Source organism: Rutidosis leptorrhynchoides, chromosome 4 (genome assembly GCF_046630445.1).
Source record: "Rutidosis leptorrhynchoides isolate AG116_Rl617_1_P2 chromosome 4, CSIRO_AGI_Rlap_v1, whole genome shotgun sequence".
Lineage (NCBI taxonomy): Eukaryota > Viridiplantae > Streptophyta > Magnoliopsida > Asterales > Asteraceae > Rutidosis > Rutidosis leptorrhynchoides.
Window position 1 is genome coordinate 162,535,847 of NC_092336.1, and position 24,800 is coordinate 162,560,646.

Genomic DNA, 24,800 nt, shown 5'->3' on the forward strand with positions numbered 1-24,800 from the left:
AATACAAAATCTTTCATAAAATGAAATATATGTAATTTTTTTTTAATTTAAAAGGCATTTATTATTATTATTATTAAAAATATAAATATAAATATTCAACTTTGAGCAAACTTTATATTTGTAAAATCAACAAGTTTCTTAGTCGGAATCCGTGGTTCCACAGGGCAATAAACTAAATGACATTAACATTTACATTCACTTAATATCTAAAACATAACATTAAACTGTTTCGTTTAAACAAACCCGTGTTTTCACGGGTCATTTCACTAGTATTAACTATTAGACAATTTCGCCTTTTTTTTATTAACTTCCACTTTGCCAAAAAAACTCCCCACACTTTGTTCAAACATTAAAATCGGCTAGGGGGGGTAAAGTACCAAATCAACATTTTCATAAAAAAAAACTTAAATAAACTCCACCCAAATATTCAACAAGTTATATCTTCTCGCTCGCAACGAGTTAAATTTTTCCCGAAATAATTTTACGAACACAACCTCACTAACCATACGCAAAACAGATTCTTTTTAAAAAACGCTAAATATTTGGGGTATTTTTCGTACACTTTGATTTTGCGTTAAATTTTTAAAAGTCGACAATTCCATAGCGAAACGCGGAGATGCACATATATTGTTAATTTAAAATAACATTTAAATCTTTCACGGGTTATACCTTTTAGTTCGACTCGAGTTGCGCTTCAACGACATCATCGTTAGCCACGAAATAATTTTACCAACTAAACGCAATAAAATACATTGAAAACCGAACTCCCGACGCGAAGCGAGGGTTCGAAAACTAGTTATATTATATTATATAAATATTTAAAATAATGATTTAATAAATAAGAATTATTCAATTTTAAAAAAATTTAAAAATAAATAAAAAAAATCTAAACCCCGTATGATGATGTCATTAAAATAGTTAATTGTATTTAATAAAAAATTATTAACATGTTAATTGTATAACATATGAATCATTATATACAACATTATAATAAAACACCTCATGATCATATGTACAATATTTGAAGCATTATGTACAACCTTATGGTAAAACATTCTAATAACCATATATACAATATTTGAAGCATTATGTACAACTTTTAATAGAACATTACCATGACCATATGTACAAACTTTAAAACAAATTGTACAATCTTTTACAAAACGCCCATTGAACACATGTACAAACTTTGAAACATATTGTAAAACCTTTATATAATAATTTTATTTTAATTTCTAAAACAATTTCAGGAGGCATTTGTTATTACTAATAATTATCATTGAAAACATAAATACTCATTTTAAAGCAAACTATACGGGATTAATTACGTTATATATGTATGCGAAATACATGTCTCAATAAAAGGTTGTCATGTAGGTTTTTATAACAATGAAAATAATAATTGTGATGAAAATTGGAAGAGGGTGGTGGGTAAATAAATGTAGTTAATTTATTCTGACCAAATTAAGTATATCAATATGTTTGTAAAAACAACGACAAGTTTTTTAGTCGGAATCCTTGGTTCCTCGGTTCATTAAACTAAACGACTTTAGTATTTACATTCACTTAATACCTAAAACATATAATTAAATTGTTCTGTTTAAATAAACCCGTGGTTCCACCAGTCATTTCACTAGTATATATATATTTAAGGAGGATATCGAAATCGAATATTACACATGTGTTATGACGAAACCTAATTTACAACGATATTAGCAATACTCTATTGGAACTCTGTGCAGTATATAGGTTTATATAGTTAGCATATAATAGGAACTCCATTGTCAGTCAATCACTCAGGACCCATCTATTTTTTCTGTTTATGTAATCACTTTGTAAGTTAATGGGTTAAAATAGAACCCTTTGTATTAATGTGAAATGATTCTTATTCTATTGAGTTAATTTTTTTTTATCAGGCAAAACTCTATGTTGGAAAAGGCATGCACGAAGACGTCTTATCTCTTCAAAAGTAAGATATACAAATTGTCGATCATTTAACTTTACGTATATTATTATTTCTGAATTTATTGCCATTGTTTTTAGGTGAACATTGTTTTGGATATTTCTGTGATCACTACATATATTACCATTGGTCATGACCACAAAGTTACTCATGGAAATGTCTGATAGTAGCTGGTGTACTGACACGAGTTCTTTCCTAATGGTAATATCGTATATATTAATCTAAAGTTTGATTAATGTATATTTATTTGAGGGTTTTTTAGTGACACACAATATCGGTGGTGTTATTGTTATTTGGGCTCCAATAGTCATGGTGAGTATTCTTGAAAATAATGTTTTGCGTTAACAAGTCACATATCTAACTATTGTAATATAATTGTTGTTGTAGGTCTATTTCTTGGACATACAAATTTGGTATTCAATATAGGCTATTATCATCAGTTGAATCTATGGTGCGTTTAGCCACTTGATTGAGGTTAGTTTAAATTTTTCTTTATTTTTTTTTCTTTCAAAAAGTCACAATTTTCATTTAGGAATTTGTGCATAGTCTTGGCGCTACTCGATTGCAATCTTAGATCACATCATTGCTGCTATTCAATCACATCCAGTACGAGTGCCTGATCGCACCTCTGCTGTGGGCGCAAGTACAGCCTGTACAAGTTCCAGATTTTAGCATTATTGCATGCCTGATTGCATCCATGTGTGTTTTGATCTTAGCCCTGCTGCTTGCCTGATTGCAGCCCTGTTGCAGGCTAATCATGACTGATTGCAGCCATTGCATGTTTTGGTGATAAGTTGAAATTGGAACGATAGTGTGCCTAAAAGATCCATGCATCCATCTGCATATACATTTGGTAATTTACTTTTTAAGTGTTGTTCTTTATGATTTTGTTATATATCGTCAATAGTTAGCGGTTTAATGGAATATATAAAGTAGAGACAATAAGAATTCGAAATTAGTTGTTATAGTGCGTTTTATCATGTTTTATCTTTATCACACCCCCAGTTAGGGCCTGGACGAAATGTGATTCAATATCATAATACATACCAACATATTATAAAATGAGAACAAATACTATATGAATAAAACCAAATTTGCAGAAGAAGGATTAATAATGTCGTTACAAGAATTATAAATTGTTCAAATGCAGAAAAGTAAATATGCGATAAGTCTTGATCCTAGCCAAGTAAGTCATCACATAAGCAGTAGATATAGAGGTCCTGATCATTCAGTACCTGAGACAAACATACTAAAAGTGTCAACCAAAAAGGTTGAGTGAAATTCATAGGTTTAACAAATATGATTGACCGTTTGTTCTTAGACCACAAGATTTGTTATAAAAGTAGATCACGCAGATCCAAAAGTAGTACTGATTCGTGATATTTTAGACTAAACGTTTGTTTTGTTGCCCCGATGATAAGTTGACAGTAACTTATCACCATGTTTAAATCATTATTAAGTAATACAAAGACATCGCGGTCAAATGTATCGGGGACGTTACTCCCGATAGGCCTACCCCCAATAATTAACAATGCCTTATCCTGAAAGCAATTAAAAAATATCACTGTGGGGTCTTAGTAGCATAAGCTAGTCATAGTACAGTTTAGGTTCGTACTTGTGTCTAAGTTGTTTAAAGTATAAAAGCAGCATGTGTCTCACCCCAGTAAGTATAAAAAGTGCTATAGCAATAAGAGTGGGACTATGAAAGTCACCTTAGTAATTCGGTGAGTGAAACTATTCCTTAAAGAGAAAGTATGGATGATCGGAGCACAGAGAAGTCAACCTAAGAATAAGTTGAGAATAGTTTAGATGTTTTGCCCGTAATTATCTAAAAATGCTCATTTAGTGTTTTATTGAAAAATGCTAACAAGTGTTTTATCTTATATGTTAAAATATGTATAGTTTAATTTTAAGTTTTATGTCAATATAAGTACCAATAATTATCTAAAAATGCTAACAAGTGTTTTATTGATTTCATAACAGTAAGTGACATGTATAAAACATTATAAAAATTTTCTATACATAAACATTAAGTTTTATGTATTAAATATTAAATTTTTTTTTATAGCTAAAATACAAATAAATAGATAAACAAGTTTAACAACACATTTTATATTTTTCTTAGGTTCTACTGACCAAAATAAACTTAGGAAAAATTTATAAATTTTTGTTATGGTGTAAAAGTATTTATTTCTAATTTCTTTTTCGATTCAAGATAAATCAAAGTTTATAAAGTAATAATTATTATATCAACTCAATTAATTCATCTAAAATTTTCGTATGCCTAATATAGTGTGTTAAGCTTATAAAAATTATTTGTACATTTATATTAATAGTTTAACTATTTAATTCAACTTTTGTATTGTTTTTAGTTTAAATTCAGAATTAAATAGAAATATATAATTATTAATTCTAAAAATAATTTTTATAACTTTCTTATTAGTTCCTAAGTAATTTTCATTGATTATTGTAGTCATAAACATATTATATCATTAAATTCTATTTTTATTTTTAAAACATATTTTCCGGTACTGTAGCAAAAGTAGAAGAAAATACAAATTAATTATTTAAAATGACAAATAAATCAAACATAAATTTTTATAATTACTTTTATGACCTAAGGAACAAGATAAAATTATAAAACATAATATATAAAATTGTTTACTATTTATTTCATCATTATCTATATATACCGAATATAAAAAAATCAGTTTTTGATTTTTAATAAATATAAATTCGAATGTATAATTCATAAAAATAATTTTTATAGTCATTAGGATACTTAATACTAATTATCATGTATTTATATTATTTATTATAATTAATTTCGTATTTATTTGGTATTTAACATAAAACTAGCACAAAAATATGATAAAAACTAAATAAAACTATAAAAATAATATAGAGAACTTACAAAAATAATTTTTGCAGAGGTTTGAGAGAGAATTCTTCAAGTTTTTGGTGTACAAAATTTGTGAACTAGGCTATGGTATTTATAGTTATAATTTTTGGTAAAGAGAAAATACAAAAATACAAAATTTTATATAAAAAAATAACTAGTGTCTTGTAAAAAAAATTAAAAGTATTTATGGCCAGTCATGCCACCATTTCAAAATATAAATAAATAAAAGTAAAGTTAAAAGTAGGAATAAAATAAATAAAAGTGGATCTAGATCTAGTTTATATATAAAAAATACTACTTTTAAAAATATATATATATATATATATATATATATATATATATATATATATATATATATATATATATATATATATATATATATATATATATATATATATATTTCATAGTTCTAAAAATGTTAACTAACTAAATTTCTATTTTTATTTAATTATTAAATACGAATTTTGATAAATATAAATATATATTCGGTATTTATAAAATTATAATTACTAAATGTGGTTTTTATTTAATTAAATTATTACTTTATAATTTTATTAGTTTTATATATGTTACTACATTTATATATACTTGTATTTATTAATTGTATAATATATTAACTAAATACAAAATTAATATAAGTATTTTATATGTAATCATGTTATGACATAAATTTTTTTTTTATAAAAATTCTTACGCGTACGTTGTTGAATAAAATTTATTATTCGTTTAACGTTCGTTAATTTCGTATGTATATAACGACCTTTTATTAGTACTTAGAGTTTATTCATTATACTTAAATCTTTTGTTCGGGCATTATATAGATGGAAAAATGAGGGTCGTTATAGTACCTCCCCGTTAATGAAAACTTCGTCCCGAAGTTTTAAGTGGAGTTCCCGTCTGCTTCATCAACAGTTGGGAAGAGATGGGGGTATTTTCGTATCATTTGGTCTTTGCGTTCCCAGGTATATTCGGGGCCTCTACGCGAATTCCAACGGACTTTAACAATAGGTATGTTGCTCTTACGAGTCTCTTTGACCTCTTCTTTCATAATCTCTATAGGTTCTTCGACAAAGTGCATTTGCTCATCAGTGCGGATATCATCCAAAGGAATAACAAGAGTATCTTCGGCGAGACACTTTTTCAGATTTGAGACATGAAACACATCATGTACTTGACTTAGTTCAGCTGGAAGTTCTAATCGATACGCAACGGGACCGATTCTTTGAATAACTTTGAAAGGTCCAACATAACGCGGACTGAGTTTACTTCGTTTACCGAAGCGGATAACACCTTTCCAAGGAGATACTTTTAACATAATGTTATCTCCAACTTGGAATTCTAACGGTTTTCGGTGAGGGTCGGCATAACTCTTTTGTCGACTACGAGCGGTTTCTAAACGCTTCTTGATTTGCACGATCTTTTCGGAAGTTTCATGAATAAGTTCAGGACCAGTTAATTGTCTGTCCTCGAGTTCATCCCAACACAACGGAGATCTACATTTGCGACCGTATAAAGCTCCGAATGGTGCAGCTTTAATACTAGAGTGATAGCTGTTGTTGTAAGAAAACTCGACTAAAGGTAGGTGTTTATCTCACCCTTTACCGAAATCGATAACACATGCTCGTAGCATATCCTCCAAAGTTTGGATAGTTCGTTCACTTTGACCGTCCGTTTGCGGATGATAAGTTGTACTCATGTCGAGTCGAGTTCTAAGAGACGCTTGCAAGGATTTCCAGAAATTGGAAGTAAATCGACTATCGCGATCTGAGATAATAGAAGTAGGGACACCATGACGAGTAACAATCTCTTTAACATAGAGTCGAGCTAACTTTTCCATTCTGTCAGTCTCTTTGATTGGTATGAAATGTGCAGACTTAGTGAGACGATCAACTATGACCCAAATCGTATCATTGCCATTTGCAGTCTTAGGCAATTTTGTGATAAAGTCCATAGCTATACCATCCCACTTCCACTGTGGAATATCGGGTTGAGTTAGAAGACCGGAAGGCTTTTGGTGCTCGGCTTTGACTTTTGAACAAGTAAGACACTTACTCACATAAGTAGCAATGTCGCCTTTCATGTTGGGCCACCAGTAGAACTCTTTCACATCCTGATACATTTTACTAGAACCGGGATGAATAGAATACCTAGTCTTATGTGCTTCATCCAAGACTAGTTCACGGACATTACCATAACGAGGAACCCAAATTCGATTACCAAAGTATCTTGTACCATTGGACTTAACTTGCAGTTGGTTTTCGAAATTTATAGGTCCTTCTCCTTCGATAAGTGTAGGTTTGATAGCTTCAACTTGAACTTCGCAGATTCGAGAGATGAGATTCGATTTGATCTTAAGATTCAAGGCACGAACACGCCTAACTTCGTCCTTTCGACTTAGAGCATCGGCAACTACATTTGCCTTTCCCGGATGATACTTTAGTTCACAATCATAATCATTTAACAATTCGAGCCATCGTCTCTGTCTCATGTTTAGCTGTTTCTGATTAAAGACATGCTGAAGACTCTTATGGTCGGTGAATATCGTAAACTTAGTACCATATAGATAATGTCGCCACATCTTCAGAGCGAATACCACAGCACCTAACTCCAAATCGTGTGTGGTGTAATTAACTTCATGTTTCTTTAATTGTCGGGAGGCATAAGCGATAACCTTCTTGCGTTGCATTAGAACACAACTGAACCCTTGTTTCGAGGCATCGCAGTAGACAACAAAATCGTCGGAACCTTCAGGTAAAGATAAGATCGGAGCAGTGGTCAACTTCTCTTTCAGAATCTTAAATGCAGACTCTTGTTCTTCGGACCACTCGAATTTCTTCCCTTTGTGAGTTAACTTGGTGAGAGGCTTTGCAAGAAGAGAAAAATCTTTAATAAATCTTCGGTAGTAACCGGCAAGTCCCAAAAATTGGCGAATATGCTTCGTAGTCTTTGGCACTTCCCAATTCTGAACAGCGGTGATTTTAGCGGGATCGACATGTATTCCATTACTATCTACAACATGTCCAAGGAATTGTATGGTTCTAAGCCAAAACTCACACTTAGAAAATTTTGCGTAGAGTTTTTCTTTTCTTAAGAGTTCAAGAATCAATCGTAAATGTTGCTCATGTTCTTTCTCGCTTTTAGAATAGATCAAGATGTCGTCGATGAAAACAATAACGAATTTATCAAGGTAAGGCTTGCAAACACGGTTCATAAGATCCATAAATACGGCTGGAGCATTGGTTAAACCGAAAGGCATAACACAAAATTCGTAATGTCCGTATCGGGTGCGGAATGCAGTCTTAGGAATGTCGAACTCCTTGACTCTGAGCTGGTGATAACCGGATCTTAAATCAATCTTAGAATAAACGCTTGACCCTTGAAGTTGGTCGAATAGATCATCAATGCGAGGTAACGGGTAACGATTCTTTATGGTAAGCTTGTTGAGCTCTCGGTAATCAATACACATTCTCAATGTACCATCCTTCTTTTTGACAAATAAGACAGGAGCTCCCCACGGGGACGAACTTGGACGAATAAAACCTAGATCCAAAAGTTCTTGGAGTTGGTTAGAAAGTTCCTTCATTTCGGAAGGTGCTAAACGATACGGTGCTTTAGCAATGGGTGCAGCACCTGGAGATAAGTCGATTTGAAACTCAACTTGACGAGGCGGTGGAAGACCAGGGAGATCTTCGGAAAACACATCGGGAAAATCTTTAACAACCGGGACATTTTCAATACGCGTTTCTTCGAATTCGATCATTTTAACGTGAGCTAGTATGGCGGAGTAACCTTTCACAAGGTACTTACGGGCTTTAAGACATGAGATGATATTAAGATTGGAACAACTCCGTTTGCCTTGGATAATAAGAGTTTCTCCACTTCCTAACGGAATTTGAACGGTCTTATCGAAACACATGATGGCTGCTCTCAATGGACCTAACCAATCCATTCCAACCACTACATCGAAACTACCTAGCTCGACCGGCAAAAGGTCTATCTTGAATTCCTTATCGGCTAGAATTAGGTTGCAGTTTTTATATATTTTATCAACTTTCATTAACTTCCCATTAGCCACTTCTACTAATCGTCTGGTTTGTAGGGTTTGGGGCTTTTCAGTAAAAAGGGTGCAAAACTCATTTGACACATAACTCTTATCGGCTCCCGTATCAAATAAAATAGTGGCATAACAATTATTGACGAGGTACGTACCGGTAATGACCTCATCCTCATCACTGGCTTCTGCAGCAGTAATCACAAAAGCACGACCTTTGGCAGTAGCATTTGCTCCAGTAGCTGGAGTATCTTTCTTCTTTGGACAATTCGGGCTAATATGCCCCTTTTCACCACAAGTATAGCATGTTGGAGGAGCTCTAGCCGGAACAATGGCTCTATTCTGAGGTAGGGTTCTACAAGTCTTTGCAGCATGGCCTATCTTCTTACATATTGTACACATAGCAGTGCACTTTCCCGGATGATGCCTTTCACATTTAGAACAAAACGGACTAGTACCCTGATAACCGGGTCTCGTACCATTCGCCGGTTTCTTATTAACATTTTGAGCTGAACCCTGAGATGGTTCAAATTTCCTCTTATTGTCACCGTTTTTAACTTCGACTTGTTTATTAACCGAAACTCTCCTACGTTTAGCCATCATTAAACTCTGTGCCATGTGGATCACAGCATCCACAGTAACCTTCTCGGCAGAAATCACATTCCCTTGAACATCCTCGGGTAGACCCTCGATATACCGCTCTATCCTGCGGGCTTCAGTTGGGAACATTTCGGGACATAAGGTAGAAAGCTCCAAAAAACGATTGGTATAGCTTTCGATATCGGTTCCTTTAACTCTGAGTTCCCAGTACTCAGCCTCGAGCTTTTGGACTTGACTTCTTGGGCAAAACTTAGTGATCATCATGCCTTTGAGTTCATCCCATGGGGTAGTATTAGCATTATCTATTCCCACAGATTTGGCATGAGCAGTCCACCATGTCATAGCATTGCCAGTGAGTGAACTTGTGGAAAACTTCACTCGATCATTATCTCCGCAGTTACAGATACGGAAGATTGATTCTAGCTTTTCAAACCATCGGACCAGTTCTAAGGCTTCTTCTTTTCCACTAAAAGTGGGTGGGTTACATTTCTTAAAATCTTTATAGGAGCAAGTTTTAGAAGGAACATTATGATTGTTGTTGTTATTGTTATTGCCTTGGGCGGCCGCTAGCAGCAATTGAAATTGCTCAGTAGAAAGAGTGACATTTGGTATAAGATTGTTGTTGTTGTTGTTGTTACCACGAGTTAAGTGAGCCATTGATCTTCAATACATAAATACATTATTAGTTGAAGAATCAAGATGTTATAAGTTTACAATCATGATTTATAACGTTTGCACAACACACATAGGTGAATAAGACAATATGCTTAAATAAACACTTAACATTATTGGAAATGAAGCATTATATAAGCCTTTATTACACGAGTTTGGAATGAAAAAAGTTTAGGCATAAGCCTTTACATAGATGGGTAAATGGAAAATAGGAAAACAAAAGGTAGGTTTTAGTTCTTCTTTTTCTCGTTCTCAGCTTCCTTCATAAATTTCTCTATCTTTTCATTTTTCTCCTTTTGTTTCTCGTGGAGGTATTCAAAATTATCGTAGAGGTTAGTGATGCGGCTGTTGACAAAGTTGTTGTTGAAATCCTTGATAGCCAGTTGATGATTGATTCGGTTTTTCTCTATTTTCATCTTAGACTCAACTAGTTCTTGGAGGTAGGCAAGAGATTGCTTTCCCCAACGGGTATTCCGTTCTTCCTCAGTCTTCACTTTCATTACTGTCTCCATTACTTTGTCCATGTTATTTTTCACAAGTTTTTCTAGTTTTTCAGTTTGAGAGTCGAAGGACTCTTTGATGATTTCTTTCAAGATTGTGTTTTCTTTTTCTAGGTTGTTTAGACGCATTTCTATCCGAGTAACTTGGCGCCTACTATACTCTTTATTCTTATCACAACTTCGCTGAAGGTTGAGGATATCAGACTTCACCCTTACGTGTTCCATGTTATTACAAAATAATGGATCGGCTTCTCTAGTGGCGGCGGGTTCGGGTTGTTTTCTCTTTCGAGATGAGTTTTCAGATGATTCTTTAATAGGCTCTTCTTCAAGCTCATAACCTGAGAAGTCACTATTGTAGTTAGGGAGGTCTTGAAGAGCATTCCGTTTGGGAGTATTCATCGGTTGATGAGAGTCAGCAGTATTGGCATGATGTTTTCCTTTGCTTTCATTTCTCGGGGTTGGATAATATTCGGGAGACCCACGCGAGTTGTAACGAGTGTTCGGGCTATAGTTCATTGGTGGTGAAGGAGGACTATAAAGTGGGCTTCGAACTGATTTTTCGGTAGAAGATCCTTCAGTATCTTTCTCAGCTGGTTTGAAGAGAGTCATTTTGTTTATTTGATGATAGCTTGACATCCTAACATTAAGATAGAGATTTTGATTAGATTTTTAAGCTAGGATTGTAAAGAATGAGAGGTAGGGTTGAACTCTTTGCTTTAACATTCTAAGGTAATCCTAAGTGATTTAAAGTCTAAGGCAGGAAAGGTTATAGTTTCCTAGATCGCTAAGGTACCCTAGCTAACAAGTAAGGCACACATAAAATGCAATCCTGGTTCTCTATAACAGCCTGGTTATGCTCTGATACCAATCTATCACACCCCCAGTTAGGGCCTGGGCGAAATGTGATTCAATATCATAATACATACCAACATATTATAAAATGAGAACAAATACTATATGAATAAAACCAAATTTGCAGCGGAAGGATTAATAATGTCGTTACAAGAATTATAAATTGTTCAAATGCAGAAAAGTAAATATGCGATAAGTCTTGATCCTAGCCAAGTAAGTCATCACATAAGCAGTAGATATAGAGGTCCTGATCATTCAGTACCTGAGACAAACATGCTAAAAGTGTCAACCAAAAAGGTTGAGTAAAATTCATAGGTTTAACAAATATGATTGACCGTTTGTTCTTAGACCACAAGATTTGTTATAAAAGTAGATCACGCAGATCCAAAAGTAGTACTGATTCGTGATATTTTAGACTAAACGTTTGTTTTGTTGCCCCGATGATAAGTTGACAGTAACTTATCACCATGTTTAAATCATTATTAAGTAATACAAAGACATCGCGGTCAAATGTATCGGGGACGTTACTCCCGATAGGCCTACCCCCAATAATTAAGAATGCCTTATCCTGAAAGCAATTAAAAAATATCACTGTGGGGTCTTAGTAGCATAAGCTAGTCATAGTACAGTTTAGGTTCGTACTTGTGTCTAAGTTGTTTAAAGTATAAAAGCAGCATGTGTCTCACCCCAGTAAGTATAAAAAGTGCTATAGCAATAAGAGTGGGACTATGAAAGTCACCTTAGTAATTCGGTGAGTGAAACTATTCCTTAAAGAGAAAGTATGGATGATCGGAGCACAGAGAAGTCAACCTAAGAATAAGTTGAGAATTGTTTAGATGTTTTGCCCGTATTATGATAAGTGTAAGTATTTTCTTTTATAGTAAGTTTAAAGAAGGTTTATCATTTTGAAAAGGCTTTTCATACTAGACAAGCTTCCAATCTAACACTTTCAATTTAAAATGGCCTTTTCAGGTCATAGGTTTCTGAGCCACAGGATCCTTTAACTCGGTAATCCAAACTCTCCGCCTAGACTTTCGAGCGTCCATCCACTCGAGAAAGATCAAGATCTATACCCATCTAATATACCGTTCCAATACATTTTTAGGTGCGTATAGGAATAAAACACTTTAAATACTTTATACAATAAGTATTTACTTAAGTTCGATTGTATTATCGTTATTAAGATTGTTTGGTTTTTAAATCCTAATAATAAGTAGGATATATTTAAGTAGGTAAACAAGTGTTATACATAGAAATTGTGTTTTATGAATGGGTATGTATTAATATCAAGTTTATATATATATATATATATATATATATATATATATATATATATATATATATATCTTATATGTTAAAATATGTATAGTTTAATTTTAAGTTTTATGTCAATATAAGTACCAATAATTATCTAAAAATGCTAACAAGTGTTTTATTGATTTCATAACAGTAAGTGACATGTATAAAACATTATAAAAATTTTTTATACATAAATATTAAGTTTTATGTATTAAATATTAATTTTTTTTATAGCTAAAATACAAATAAATAGATAAACAAGTTTAACAACACATTTTATATTTTTCTTAGGTTCTACTGACCAAAATAAACTTAGGAAAAATTTATAAATTTTTGTTATGGTGTAAAAGTATTTATTTCTAATTTCTTTTTCGGTTCAAGATAAATCAAAGTTTATAAAGTAATAATTATTATATCAACTCAATTAATTCATCTAAAATTTTCGTATGCCTAATATAGTGTATTAAGCTTAGAAAAATTATTTGTACATTTATATTAATAGTTTAACTATTTAATTCAACTTTTGTATTATTTTTAGTTTAAATTCGGAATTAAATAGAAATATATAATTATTAATTCTAAAAATAATTTTTATAACTTTCTTATTAGTTCCTAAGTAATTTCCATTGATTATTGTAGTCATAAACATGTTATATCATTAAATTCTATTTTTATTTTTAAAACAGATTTTTCGGTACTGTAGCAAAAGTAGAAGAAAATACAAATTAATTATTTAAAATGACAAATAAATCAAACATAAATTTTTATAATTACTTTTATGACCTAAGGAACAAGCGAAAATTATAAAACATAATATATAAAATTGTTTACTATTTATTTCTTTATTATCTATATATACCGAATATAAAAAAAATTAGTTTTTGATTTTTAATAAATATAAATTCGAATGTATAATTCATAAAAATAATATTTATAGTCATTAGGATACTTAATACTAATTATCATGTATTTACATTATTTATTATAATTAATTTCGCATTTATTTGGTATTTAACATAAAACTAGCACAAAAATATGATAAAAACTAAATAAAAACTATAAAAATAATATAGAGAACTTACAAAAATAATTTTTGCAGAGGTTTGAGAGAGAATTCTTCAAGTTTTTGGTGTACAAAATTTGTGAACTAGGCTATGGTATTTATAGTTACAATTTTTGGTAAAGAGAAAATAAAAAAATACAAAAGTTTATATAAAAAAATAACTAGTGTCTTGTAAAAAAAATTAAAAGTCTTTATGGCCAGTCATGCCACCATTTCAAAATATAAATAAATAAAAGAAAAGTTAAAAGTAGGAATAAAATAAATAAAAGTGGATCTAGATCTAGTTTATATATAAAAAATACTACTTTAAAAATATATATATATATATATTTCATAGTTCTAAAAATGTTAACTAACTAAATTTCTATTTTTATTTAATTATTAAATACGAATTTTGATAAATATAAATATATATTCGGTATTTATAAAATTATAATTACTAAATGTGGTTTTTATTTAATTAAATTATTACTTTATAATTTTATTAGTTTTATATATGTTACTACATTTATATATACTTGTATTTATTAATTGTATAATATATTAACTAAATACAAAATTAATATAAGTATTTTATATGTAATCATGTTATGACATAAATTTTTTTTATAAAAATTATTACGCGTACGTTGTTGAATAAAATTTATTATTCGTTTAACGTTCGTTAATTTCGTATGTATATAACGACCTTTTATTAGTACTTAGAGTTTATTCATTATACTTAAATCTTTTGTTCGGGCATTATATAGATGGAAAAATGAGGGTCGTTATAATCTTTTTGGGTGACATTTTGTTAAAAACATTTTGATAAATGGTCATTTTTTTTATCCATTTCAATTACAGTGCTTAAGTGAGTGTAGACATGGTTTTCAATCGTGATTGCTCGACACAGGTTTACCAGGTTAGAGCAAAAGACGTTATATCGGTCGTGGACGTGGTATCAATAGTAAGGGGAATTCCTCTCTTTTTATTTTTTCTACAAGTTCTCGCTTTAAGTTGTTAGCTAATACGTTTTCTCGACATTATTCAGAATTATTGCCCATCAAAGCTCAATTTTGGTGTATGGCAAACTCGCAAAGTAATGAACACAAACTTTTACACTTACAAACAATTGATTTTTGAAGTTCTTTTTTAAATAAAAATGCATATATGTTTAAATAAAAATGCATATAGGTCCCGAGGGAAGTCATGCGGAGAAGTGGTGGTTTGACATGATTAGAAGAACCATGAATGAAGGCACATGTTGTCACCATGTTGGCTACGTACACAAATAATAGCATGCCTATCGACCAAAAGAGGTGACTATTATGTTTCCAATGTAAAAATTATAGCATGTAGTCATAACTTTCTACAAAGAAACATGTTTTAGATGTAGCGACTTTTTGAGTTTCTGTTGGTTCCGTCATATTTTGTGTTTGACTACTAAATGCACATTTTAGCTTCTGCTACAGTTTTATGTCCAAAATAAAGATATTAATTACTTACGAAGTTGTTTAATGTGTCTTTATGTTCATGTTGTAGGGTAGGAATGTGAGATTCGAGTGAAAAATGCATGCTACTTCATGATCTTTATCGATAATCTTCAGTTTCTTCCATTTTGTAGTAACTTTCGCCATCCAGTTTGAACTTCTTCAAAAGCAACAGATTATCAAATAATGAGCAAGTCACGTGGTGCATATCATCACATTCATTGATCTCACAAAGACTCCTCCCGAACCCGACGAGTTCACAGTTCCATACTACACTATCCACCACTCTGTTAACCACACATTGCTCGCAAAATACCGCAACACCGAAGTCTACACACCTCACAAGATCCACCAATAGCAAAAGGAACGACTCAGGTAAGTGTCAAAAAAATTTACTAAAAAACAAGACCACCATAAAATATAAAACTAACAAACTTTTACATTTGCAGAACAACCAGAGTAGATTTCCAAGAAAAAGGACTACAGAACAAGGAAACCATATGCTTTCCTTTTAAACTATGACAACTTTCTCTTTGAACAATGCAAGTGTAAAAACGTTAACAACAAATTTACAAGCGAACCGGAAAACTAGTTGTATTTATTTTAATAACGATAAAGAAATTAGAAATTAGATTTCTTTTAAAATAATTCCAATGAAAACATGATGTCCTAAAACAATACATTTTTTTAACGACAATGTTATAAACAACCTCCAAGAAACTAGAGGGAACAAAGATCTCCTAAAACATTAATTTTAAGCAGCCTCCTCCTAGCAAGAAACTAGAGGGAACAAATGATCTCCTAAAACATTTACTAAATATATATTATAAAGTGGTCAAAAGATTATTAAAAGTGTATTATCTCATATGATTATTTCCAACATTTTTACTATTAATCTACATTTTTATAAGAGGTCAAAAGATTATTAAAAGTGTATTATCTCATGATTATTTACATATTAACTAGTAGACAAAAGTTATGAATAGTATCAGGGGCATTTTCGACTTTTCACCTTTTTTTATTTTTATTTTCACTAAATTTCATTTTACCAACAAAGCCCCCACATTTTTTTTGAAAAACTCAAATCGACCCCCAAACAGGGGGTAAAGTGTCAAATAACCTTTTTCATAAAAAATCTTAAATAAACTCCACCCAAATATTCAACGGATCATATCTTCTCGCTCACGACGAGTTAAATTTTTCCGACACCATCGTTAAACTCGAAATAATTTTAGGAACACAATGTCACTAGCTATACGCAAAACGGACGCTTTTTAAAAAACGCTAAATATTTGGGGTACTTTTCATACACATTGATTTTGCGTTAAATTTTTAAAAGTCGACAATTCCATAGCGAAACGCGGAGATGCACATATATTGTTAATTTAAAATAACATTTAAATCTCTCACAGGTTATACCTTTTAGTTTGACTCGAATTGCGCTTCAACGACATCATCGTTAGCCACAAAATAATTTTACTAAACGCAATAAAATACATTAAAAATCGAACCCCCGCTTCGCGTCGGGTTCAATAACTAGTTTCCAACATTTATATATATATACTATCTAAAAGACAAAATACTATTTCACTATTCATCAATAGTAACATGGAGTATTTCTGTCATTTCACTTTTTTTGGTCTCCAACGATAAAAAAGCAACTTTCGTAAAAGAACCAAACCTTCCATGTTATCAAAAGATGTCGAAAATTTTTTTTCCTACAAAAATTTCAACTACTTTTTTTTCCCCTCAACGATAAAAGAGGCAACTTTCATTAAAGGGACAACCCTTCAATGCTACCAAAAGATGTTGAAAAACATTCTTTTTTACAAAATAAATCAACTAACTTTAAAAAACTTTTAAAAAAAAGAACGCTAAAAGAAGCAACTTTTAAACAACCCTTCAATGTTAGATGTCGGAAAAAAATTCCTTTTTACAAAATAGATCAAGACTTTTTTTAACTCGCATTCAAAATAGAGCCCACGCAAAGCGAGAGCTCCACAACTAATTTTTACTATAAATCTACATTGTTCCTACATATCTCAAAAAGAAATAATTCCAAAATATATTGTTAGGATTATTTTTTTAGGAAACTCTTAAAAATATATAAAAATTAATGTCATTTGGGTTTTTTCAGATCCTAAAATTTCTAGAGATAACACACCAGTGTTGTAAAAAACCCGATTACTCGCCGATTAATCTCCAATTAATCATTTTTAAGAGCAATCCGTTCCATTTTTCAAAAATCCGTTTAATTAAATGGTCAACGTCAATTGATGGGTTAAAATCGAATTTGATAACCAAAATCGATTATATAATCTAGAACTTTATAGTTTTAAAACAAAATAAACAATTTTAGACAATTATGTTAAAATTTATTTTTATATTTATGAATTTTTCCTAATATTTACACATATAATTTTTAAATATTAATATTTTAAAGTATACAATCCGATTGATCTCCGATTAATCCCCGAATTGCCCATTAATTTTTTCAAAGTCCCAACCGATTAATTCCCGAATAGTGAATTTTGCAACCTTGCACCAAACACTCCGATATATAGTATCCTAGATCGCAGAAATACAGGGGAAATAAGATATAATTTAATATAGGAAAAACACACATTTTTTTAATCACCAAAAGAAATAACAAAATTTATTTCAATCAAACATCATCCACAAACTTTTATCATTCAACAAAAATGCTTTACTAATTACACATAGTGACATAGATATGCAAGATTAAAATGTACGCATACGTAGTTCAAGCAGCAGCACTAGATTTAGTTGTTTTAACATCTTCACCAACACCATCTTTCCCCATGATATCAATAACCTTTGGTTGCCTCTTTTCTTGAGCCACTTTAGGCACCATTACCTTCAACACACCATCTTCAAGATGAGCACTTATTTTGTCCATGTCAGCACTTCCTGGTAACCTAAACTGCCTCCAAAACTTGCCACTTGTCCTCTCAGCTCTATGCCATTTGTCACCTTCACCTTCTGCCACCTCCTTCCTTTCTCCACTTACTTTCAACACCCTATTATCTTCCACTTCAATCTTGATTTCCTCTCTTTTTATCCCGGGTACATCTAGGGTGATCACGTGATGTGTGGATGTTTCCTTCCAATCTGCACGTGCTAGGTTTATTGTGTCCATGTTTTTCGTTAAATGATCAAGTGGATTGTGTTCGAGGATCCTGAATGGATCCTCGAATGGGACTATGGTGTCCCACAAGGGTCTGTTATATGGTATTAAAGCTTCAGTTTTGGTTGGTAAATTCACAACTATCAAGGTTGTAATTGTAGTTAGGATGAAAAGGGTTGTGATCATATGTGATTTTGACATTTTTGCTAGTTTTAAGATTGGTAAAAAAGATGAATGTTGTATATGTAATATTGTTCCTCAAATGTTGTGATTTTGTTGTGGGTCTAATGGATGGGGTTGTAATGGGTTTATATAGTAGGTGTTTTTGAAGGGGTTTCTAGAGTGATCTAATATGAGATAGAAGAATGTATAAGATTCGAGAGGAAAAAAGGTGAAGGTGGTGAAGAAGTTTCGGGAGAGAAAAAGTTGACGTCAAATTATGAATGAATAGCCACTCATATTGTGCCATGTCATAGAAACATGTCATATTCTCGTGTAAAATTCAGATGGGAGATGATTCTCACACATATTTTTTTGATTTTCACACATCTATTTTAACCTTTTACTCTTCTAATAATACTCAATTAGTGTGTGAAGATCAAAAAAGTGTGTGTGAGAATCATCCCTCAATTTAAATATATCTATATGTATATCTATATTATATTAGCATATATCTGTATACTCTAATAAACCTTTAAAATGACATAATCATTAAGTTAAATTACCCTTTATTTTTTATAATGATAATGTCATAATTATATATTAATTTAATTAAAAAAATAATACAAAATCTTTCATAAAATGAAATATATGTAATTTTTTTTTAATTTAAAAGGCATTTATTATTATTATTATTAAAAGTATAAATATAAATATTCAACTTTGAGCAAACTTTATATTTGTAAAATCAACAAGTTTCTTAGTCGGAATCCGTGGTTCCACAGGGCAATAAACTAAATGACATTAACATTTACATTCACTTAATATCTAAAACATAACATTAAACTGTTTCGTTTAAACAAACCCGTGTTTTCACGGGTCATTTCACTAGTATTAACTATTAGACAATTTCGCCTTTTTTTTATTAACTTCCACTTTGCCAAAAAAACTCCCCACACTTTGTTCAAACATTAAAATCGGCTAGGGGGGGGTAAAGTACCAAATCAACATTTTCATAAAAAAAAACTTAAATAAACTCCACCCAAATATTCAACAAGTTATATCTTCTCGCTCGCAACGAGTTAAATTTTTCCCGAAATAATTTTACGAACACAACCTCACTAACCATACGCAAAACAGATTCTTTTTAAAAAACGCTAAATATTTGGGGTATTTTTCGTACACTTTGATTTTGCGTTAAATTTTTAAAAGTCGACAATTCCATAGCGAAACGCGGAGATGCACATATATTGTTAATTTAAAATAACATTTAAATCTTTCACGGGTTATACCTTTTAGTTCGACTCGAGTTGCGCTTCAACGACATCATCGTTAGCCACGAAATAATTTTACCAACTAAACGCAATAAAATACATTGAAAACCGAACTCCCGACGCGAAGCGAGGGTTCGAAAACTAGTTATATTATATTATATAAATATTTAAAATAATGATTTAATAAATAAGAATTATTCAATTTTAAAAAAATTTAAAAATAAATAAAAAAAAATCTAAACCCCGTATGATGATGTCATTAAAATAGTTAATTGTATTTAATAAAAAATTATTAACATGTTAATTGTATAACATATGAATCATTATATACAACATTATAATAAAACACCTCATGATCATATGTACAATATTTGAAGCATTATGTACAACCTTATGGTAAAACATTCTAATAACCATATATACAATATTTGAAGCATTATGTACAACTTTTAATAGAACATTACCATGACCATATGTACAAACTTTAAAACAAATTGTACAATCTTTTACAAAACGCCCATTGAACACATGTACAAACTTTGAAACATATTGTAAAACCTTTATATAATAATTTTATTTTAATTTCTAAAACAATTTCAGGAGGCATTTGTTATTACTAATAATTATCATTGAAAACATAAATACTCATTTTAAAGCAAACTATACGGGATTAATTACGTTATATATGTATGCGAAATACATGTCTCAATAAAAGGTTGTCATGTAGGTTTTTATAACAATGAAAATAATAATTGTGATGAAAATTGGAAGAGGGTGGTGGGTAAATAAATGTAGTTAATTTATTCTGACCAAATTAAGTATATCAATATGTTTGTAAAAACAACGACAAGTTTTTTAGTCGGAATCCTTGGTTCCTCGGTTCATTAAACTAAACGACTTTAGTATTTACATTCACTTAATACCTAAAACATATAATTAAATTGTTCTGTTTAAATAAACCCGTGGTTCCACCAGTCATTTCACTAGTATATATATATTTAAGGAGGATATCGAAATCGAATATTACACATGTGTTATGACGAAACCTAATTTACAACGATATTAGCAATACTCTATTGGAAAAACTCACTAGAAACCTTTTCAAATCGCATTGATGCTGGCAGTACCATCAAAGGTTATAAACTTCCTGCTTTAAGTGAGAATCGAACCTGGGTTGGCACTATAGGGATGACAATGGTCACCCGATCCATTGGATATTCAGCTGATCCACACGATTTGTGATGGATATGGATGAACTTATATTGATATGGATACATATATGAATATGGATGAACCTAAATGGATATGGATATAGGTGAAAAGTTTCATCCATGAATATATCAATTAACACCCCAAATACATAAATATAGATATATACTTCCATAATTAATATAACAAATATATTACCGTTAAATTTACATTTTTTTCAACCTTATAACAAAATAATTGTGATATATTACAATAGAACACGTATATCCAACAAAATAAACCTACAAATTACATATTTAATTTTGCATAATCTAGTCTAATAATAAATTCAGCGAATTGTGTACTATCTTCGAAAAAATTACACATTCTTGTGGATAGATTTTAATTATGTCATATTATATTCATTATTGTTGTTATATCACGTTTCGTTTTCGTTTTCGTTGCATATTATTATTTATTATAATATATTATAACATTATTTTAATACTCAATGGATATTCATTAACTCGCTTAATCCAGTGAATATAGATATGGATGGATGAACTAATATTAAATGAATATGAATATGAATATGAATATGATTATGAATGAAAAAACTAAATGAATATGGATATGGATATGGATATGGATGCGGCATCACCCGATCCATCTGATCCATTGTCATTCCTAGTTGACAATACTCTAAGTTGAATCTCACCCTCTACCACTAAGTCAAACTTTTGTGATAAATTTAGATGTATATTAACTTTGCTAACTAATACATGGTCGTTTTAGTTTTATTTTCTGCTACAAAAAATGCCGTTTAATAACTCATCAAAATCAAATTATTTTTGGTAAAAACATTAGGCAATTTACTAAGAAATATACACGGAAAGAAGACACACTTTCAATTTGAAAGTGAAATATTTTATTGAGGATTACACAAATAGTCTCTTAAACTTTAGTATGAAAGAAGACACGGTAACAACAAAAGTCAATTTTACATGTGTGGAGTATAGGGGGAAATGAAATGTAGAAGATCCCTCCTATATCTTAAAATAAAGAAAAGTCATTTCTTTATTCAGAGTGAATGTTGAAAAAAGTCACCCTCTTTCTATTAGAAGGATAAAAGATTCCTTTTAAAGAGAATAGAGTTTTCTATTAGAAGGATAAAAGATTCCTTTTAAAGAAAGTGGAGATTTATAAGAGAATTACACAACTAGTTCCCTAACTTTTAACTTTTAATTTAAAACTAGTTGTGGCGCTCTAGCGATGCGGCGAAATAACGTAAGCTAAATTCGATTGAGAAAAGTTAAGAGAAGCAAATGACATTAACTGAAATAGGTAAGAAAAACTCAAAGTATAAAAAATATCAAATAATAACAATAACAATTATATTAAAAGTAACAACATAAATGATTTGTAATAAGTGAAAAATTATGTAGTTGATTAGTAGTAAGCAAAATGTTATGTGTTTGATTTGTAATAAACTAAGGATAATGATTGTGGTTGAATTATGAATGATAGAAAGTTTGTTGTAAAATTATAAAAACCATAAAGTTCACTATTTATAAGGTTTTACCTTCTATTATATATATCTAAATTCGATTGAGAAAAGTGATAAAAAAAAATAGAAGCAAATGATATAAACTGAAATAGGTAAAAAAAAACTCAAAGTATTAAAAAATTCAAATAAGAACAGTAACAATTATATTAAAAGTAACAACATAAATGATTTGTAATAAGTGAAAAGTTGTGCAGTTGATTCGTAGTAAGTGAAATGTTATGTGTTCGATTTCTAATAACGAAAGTTATTAAACCATAATAATAATAATGATTGTGGTTGAATTATGAAAGATAAAAAGTTTGTTGTAAAATTATAAAAACTAAAAGTTTACTAGAAAGTTTGATGTATAATTATAAAAACCATAAAGTTTACTATTTATAAGGTTTTACTTTTTACTATGTAGGTAACAATAATGTGTGGTTGAATTACGAAACGTAGAAAGTTTGGTGTAAAATTATAAAGACCATAAAGTTCACTATTTATAGGTATAATATAATATAATATAATATAATATAATAAGTATAACTAGTTTTTCAACCCTCGATTCGCGCCGGGGTTCGATTTCCAATGTATTTTATTATATTTATTTTGCAAAATTATTTCGTGGCTAATGATGATGTCGTTGAAGCGCAACTCAAGTCGAACGAAAAGGTATAACCCGTCAAAGATTTAGATGTTATCTTAAATTAACAATATATGTGTATTTCCGCGTTTCGCTATGAAGTTGTTGACTTTTTAAAATTTAACGCAATTAACTCGTTAGCTTATATTAACACTCCGTATGATTTAAGAATAGAATATTTACTGAGTAATATCAAAAAAATTACTAAATAGTTTTTTAAAAAAATAATAAGACCCATATGTATATGTTGTTAATAGATAAAAATAGTTACGGAGCCCGTGAGGAAAAAATCAACGTGTATGAAAGGTGGACTCAAATATTTAGCGTTTTTTAAAAAGTGTCCGTTTTGCATATAGTTAATGACATTGAGTTCGTAAAATTATTTCGAGCTTAACGATGGTGTCGGAAAAAATTAACTCGTTGCGGGCGAGAAGATATGATCCGTTGAATATTTGAGTGGAGTTTATTTAAGATTTTTTTATGAAAATGTTGATTTGACACTTTACCTCCTGTTTGGGGGGTCGATTTTAATTTTTGAGCAAAGTGAGGGGGGACTTTTTTGAAAGGGGAAAAAAATGAAAAGACGAAAACACCTTCGGTACTATTCACAACTTTTGTCTAATAGATAGTATAGTAAAGTAATAGTAATATTCATCACTTTTGTCTAATAGATAGTATAATATAATATAATATAATATAATAATATAATTAATATAATATATATGATATGATATTCTATATTCATACATTATACATTGCACATGAATACTACATGAGTTTTTTTCTTCTTTTTTCCCCATAGCTAATTTTATCTTAAAAATATAAGTTTTTAATTTTTACAATTTAATTTTTAAAATTTGTAGTTCCAAATTTTGCACTTTTGTAATTAAATATTCTTTATAACTTTTCTAGCGATAACCATATTAAATGTTGTTAACGTATATATTTAATTTTTATCCCCTTACTTGAACCCCATTCTTTCTCGAGGCTATAGAAAACGGGAGAACCCATCTAAAGTTACACCAACGAAATATCGCCGACCAAATTAATAGAAATTATGTTTACAGTATTTATTCAACTACCATTCATCTGTGTGTTTCTTTAATTTTATAGTTCCAAATTTCCACTTTTGTAATTAAATATTCTTTATAATTTTTCTAGTGATAACCATATTAAATGTTGTTAACGTACATATTTAATATTTATCCCCTTACTCGAACCCCATTATTCCGTAAGAGAGGCTATAGAAAACGGGAGAACCCATCTAAAGTTGCACCAACGAAATAACGCCGACCAAATTAATAGAAATTATGTTTGCAGTATTTATTCAACTACCATTCATATGTCTGTTTCTTTAATTTCAAGCTTAGGCAGAGAAAATATCTATTCTTGCACCTGCAAATAAAATTCAATAGTGCATCTGCATCTGATGAAGGGCATTAAGGCAATATCAATATTCAATATATCTACA

At 30.5% G+C, this 24,800-nt stretch overlaps 1 protein-coding gene and 1 long non-coding RNA gene across 6 annotated transcripts; one reads left to right on the top strand and one right to left on the bottom strand.

Moving 5' to 3' along the window:
- The first annotated feature begins 1,765 nt into the window (after positions 1–1,765).
- Positions 1,766–15,940, top strand: LOC139840338 (uncharacterized). Of its 5 annotated transcripts, none has more exons than XR_011757357.1 (10): positions 1,769–1,969; positions 2,044–2,275; positions 2,351–2,437; positions 2,496–2,596; positions 2,680–2,816; positions 14,746–14,848; positions 14,933–14,980; positions 15,076–15,200; positions 15,424–15,746; positions 15,821–15,940. It is a non-coding gene; the product is annotated as an uncharacterized lncRNA (long non-coding RNA). The 5 variants fall into 5 exon arrangements; XR_011757356.1 differs by having other exon boundaries at positions 2,496–2,569; XR_011757358.1 differs by having other exon boundaries at positions 2,496–2,569; positions 2,703–2,816.
- A 2,111-nt stretch (positions 15,941–18,051) lies between these two features.
- On the bottom strand, positions 18,052–18,720 carry LOC139844362 (18.1 kDa class I heat shock protein-like). Its single transcript, XM_071834584.1, has one exon. It carries the CDS (start codon positions 18,718–18,720, stop codon positions 18,136–18,138), a length of 585 nt encoding a protein of 194 aa, XP_071690685.1. The 3' UTR covers positions 18,052–18,135.
- Between the last annotated feature and the right edge of the window lie 6,080 nt (positions 18,721–24,800).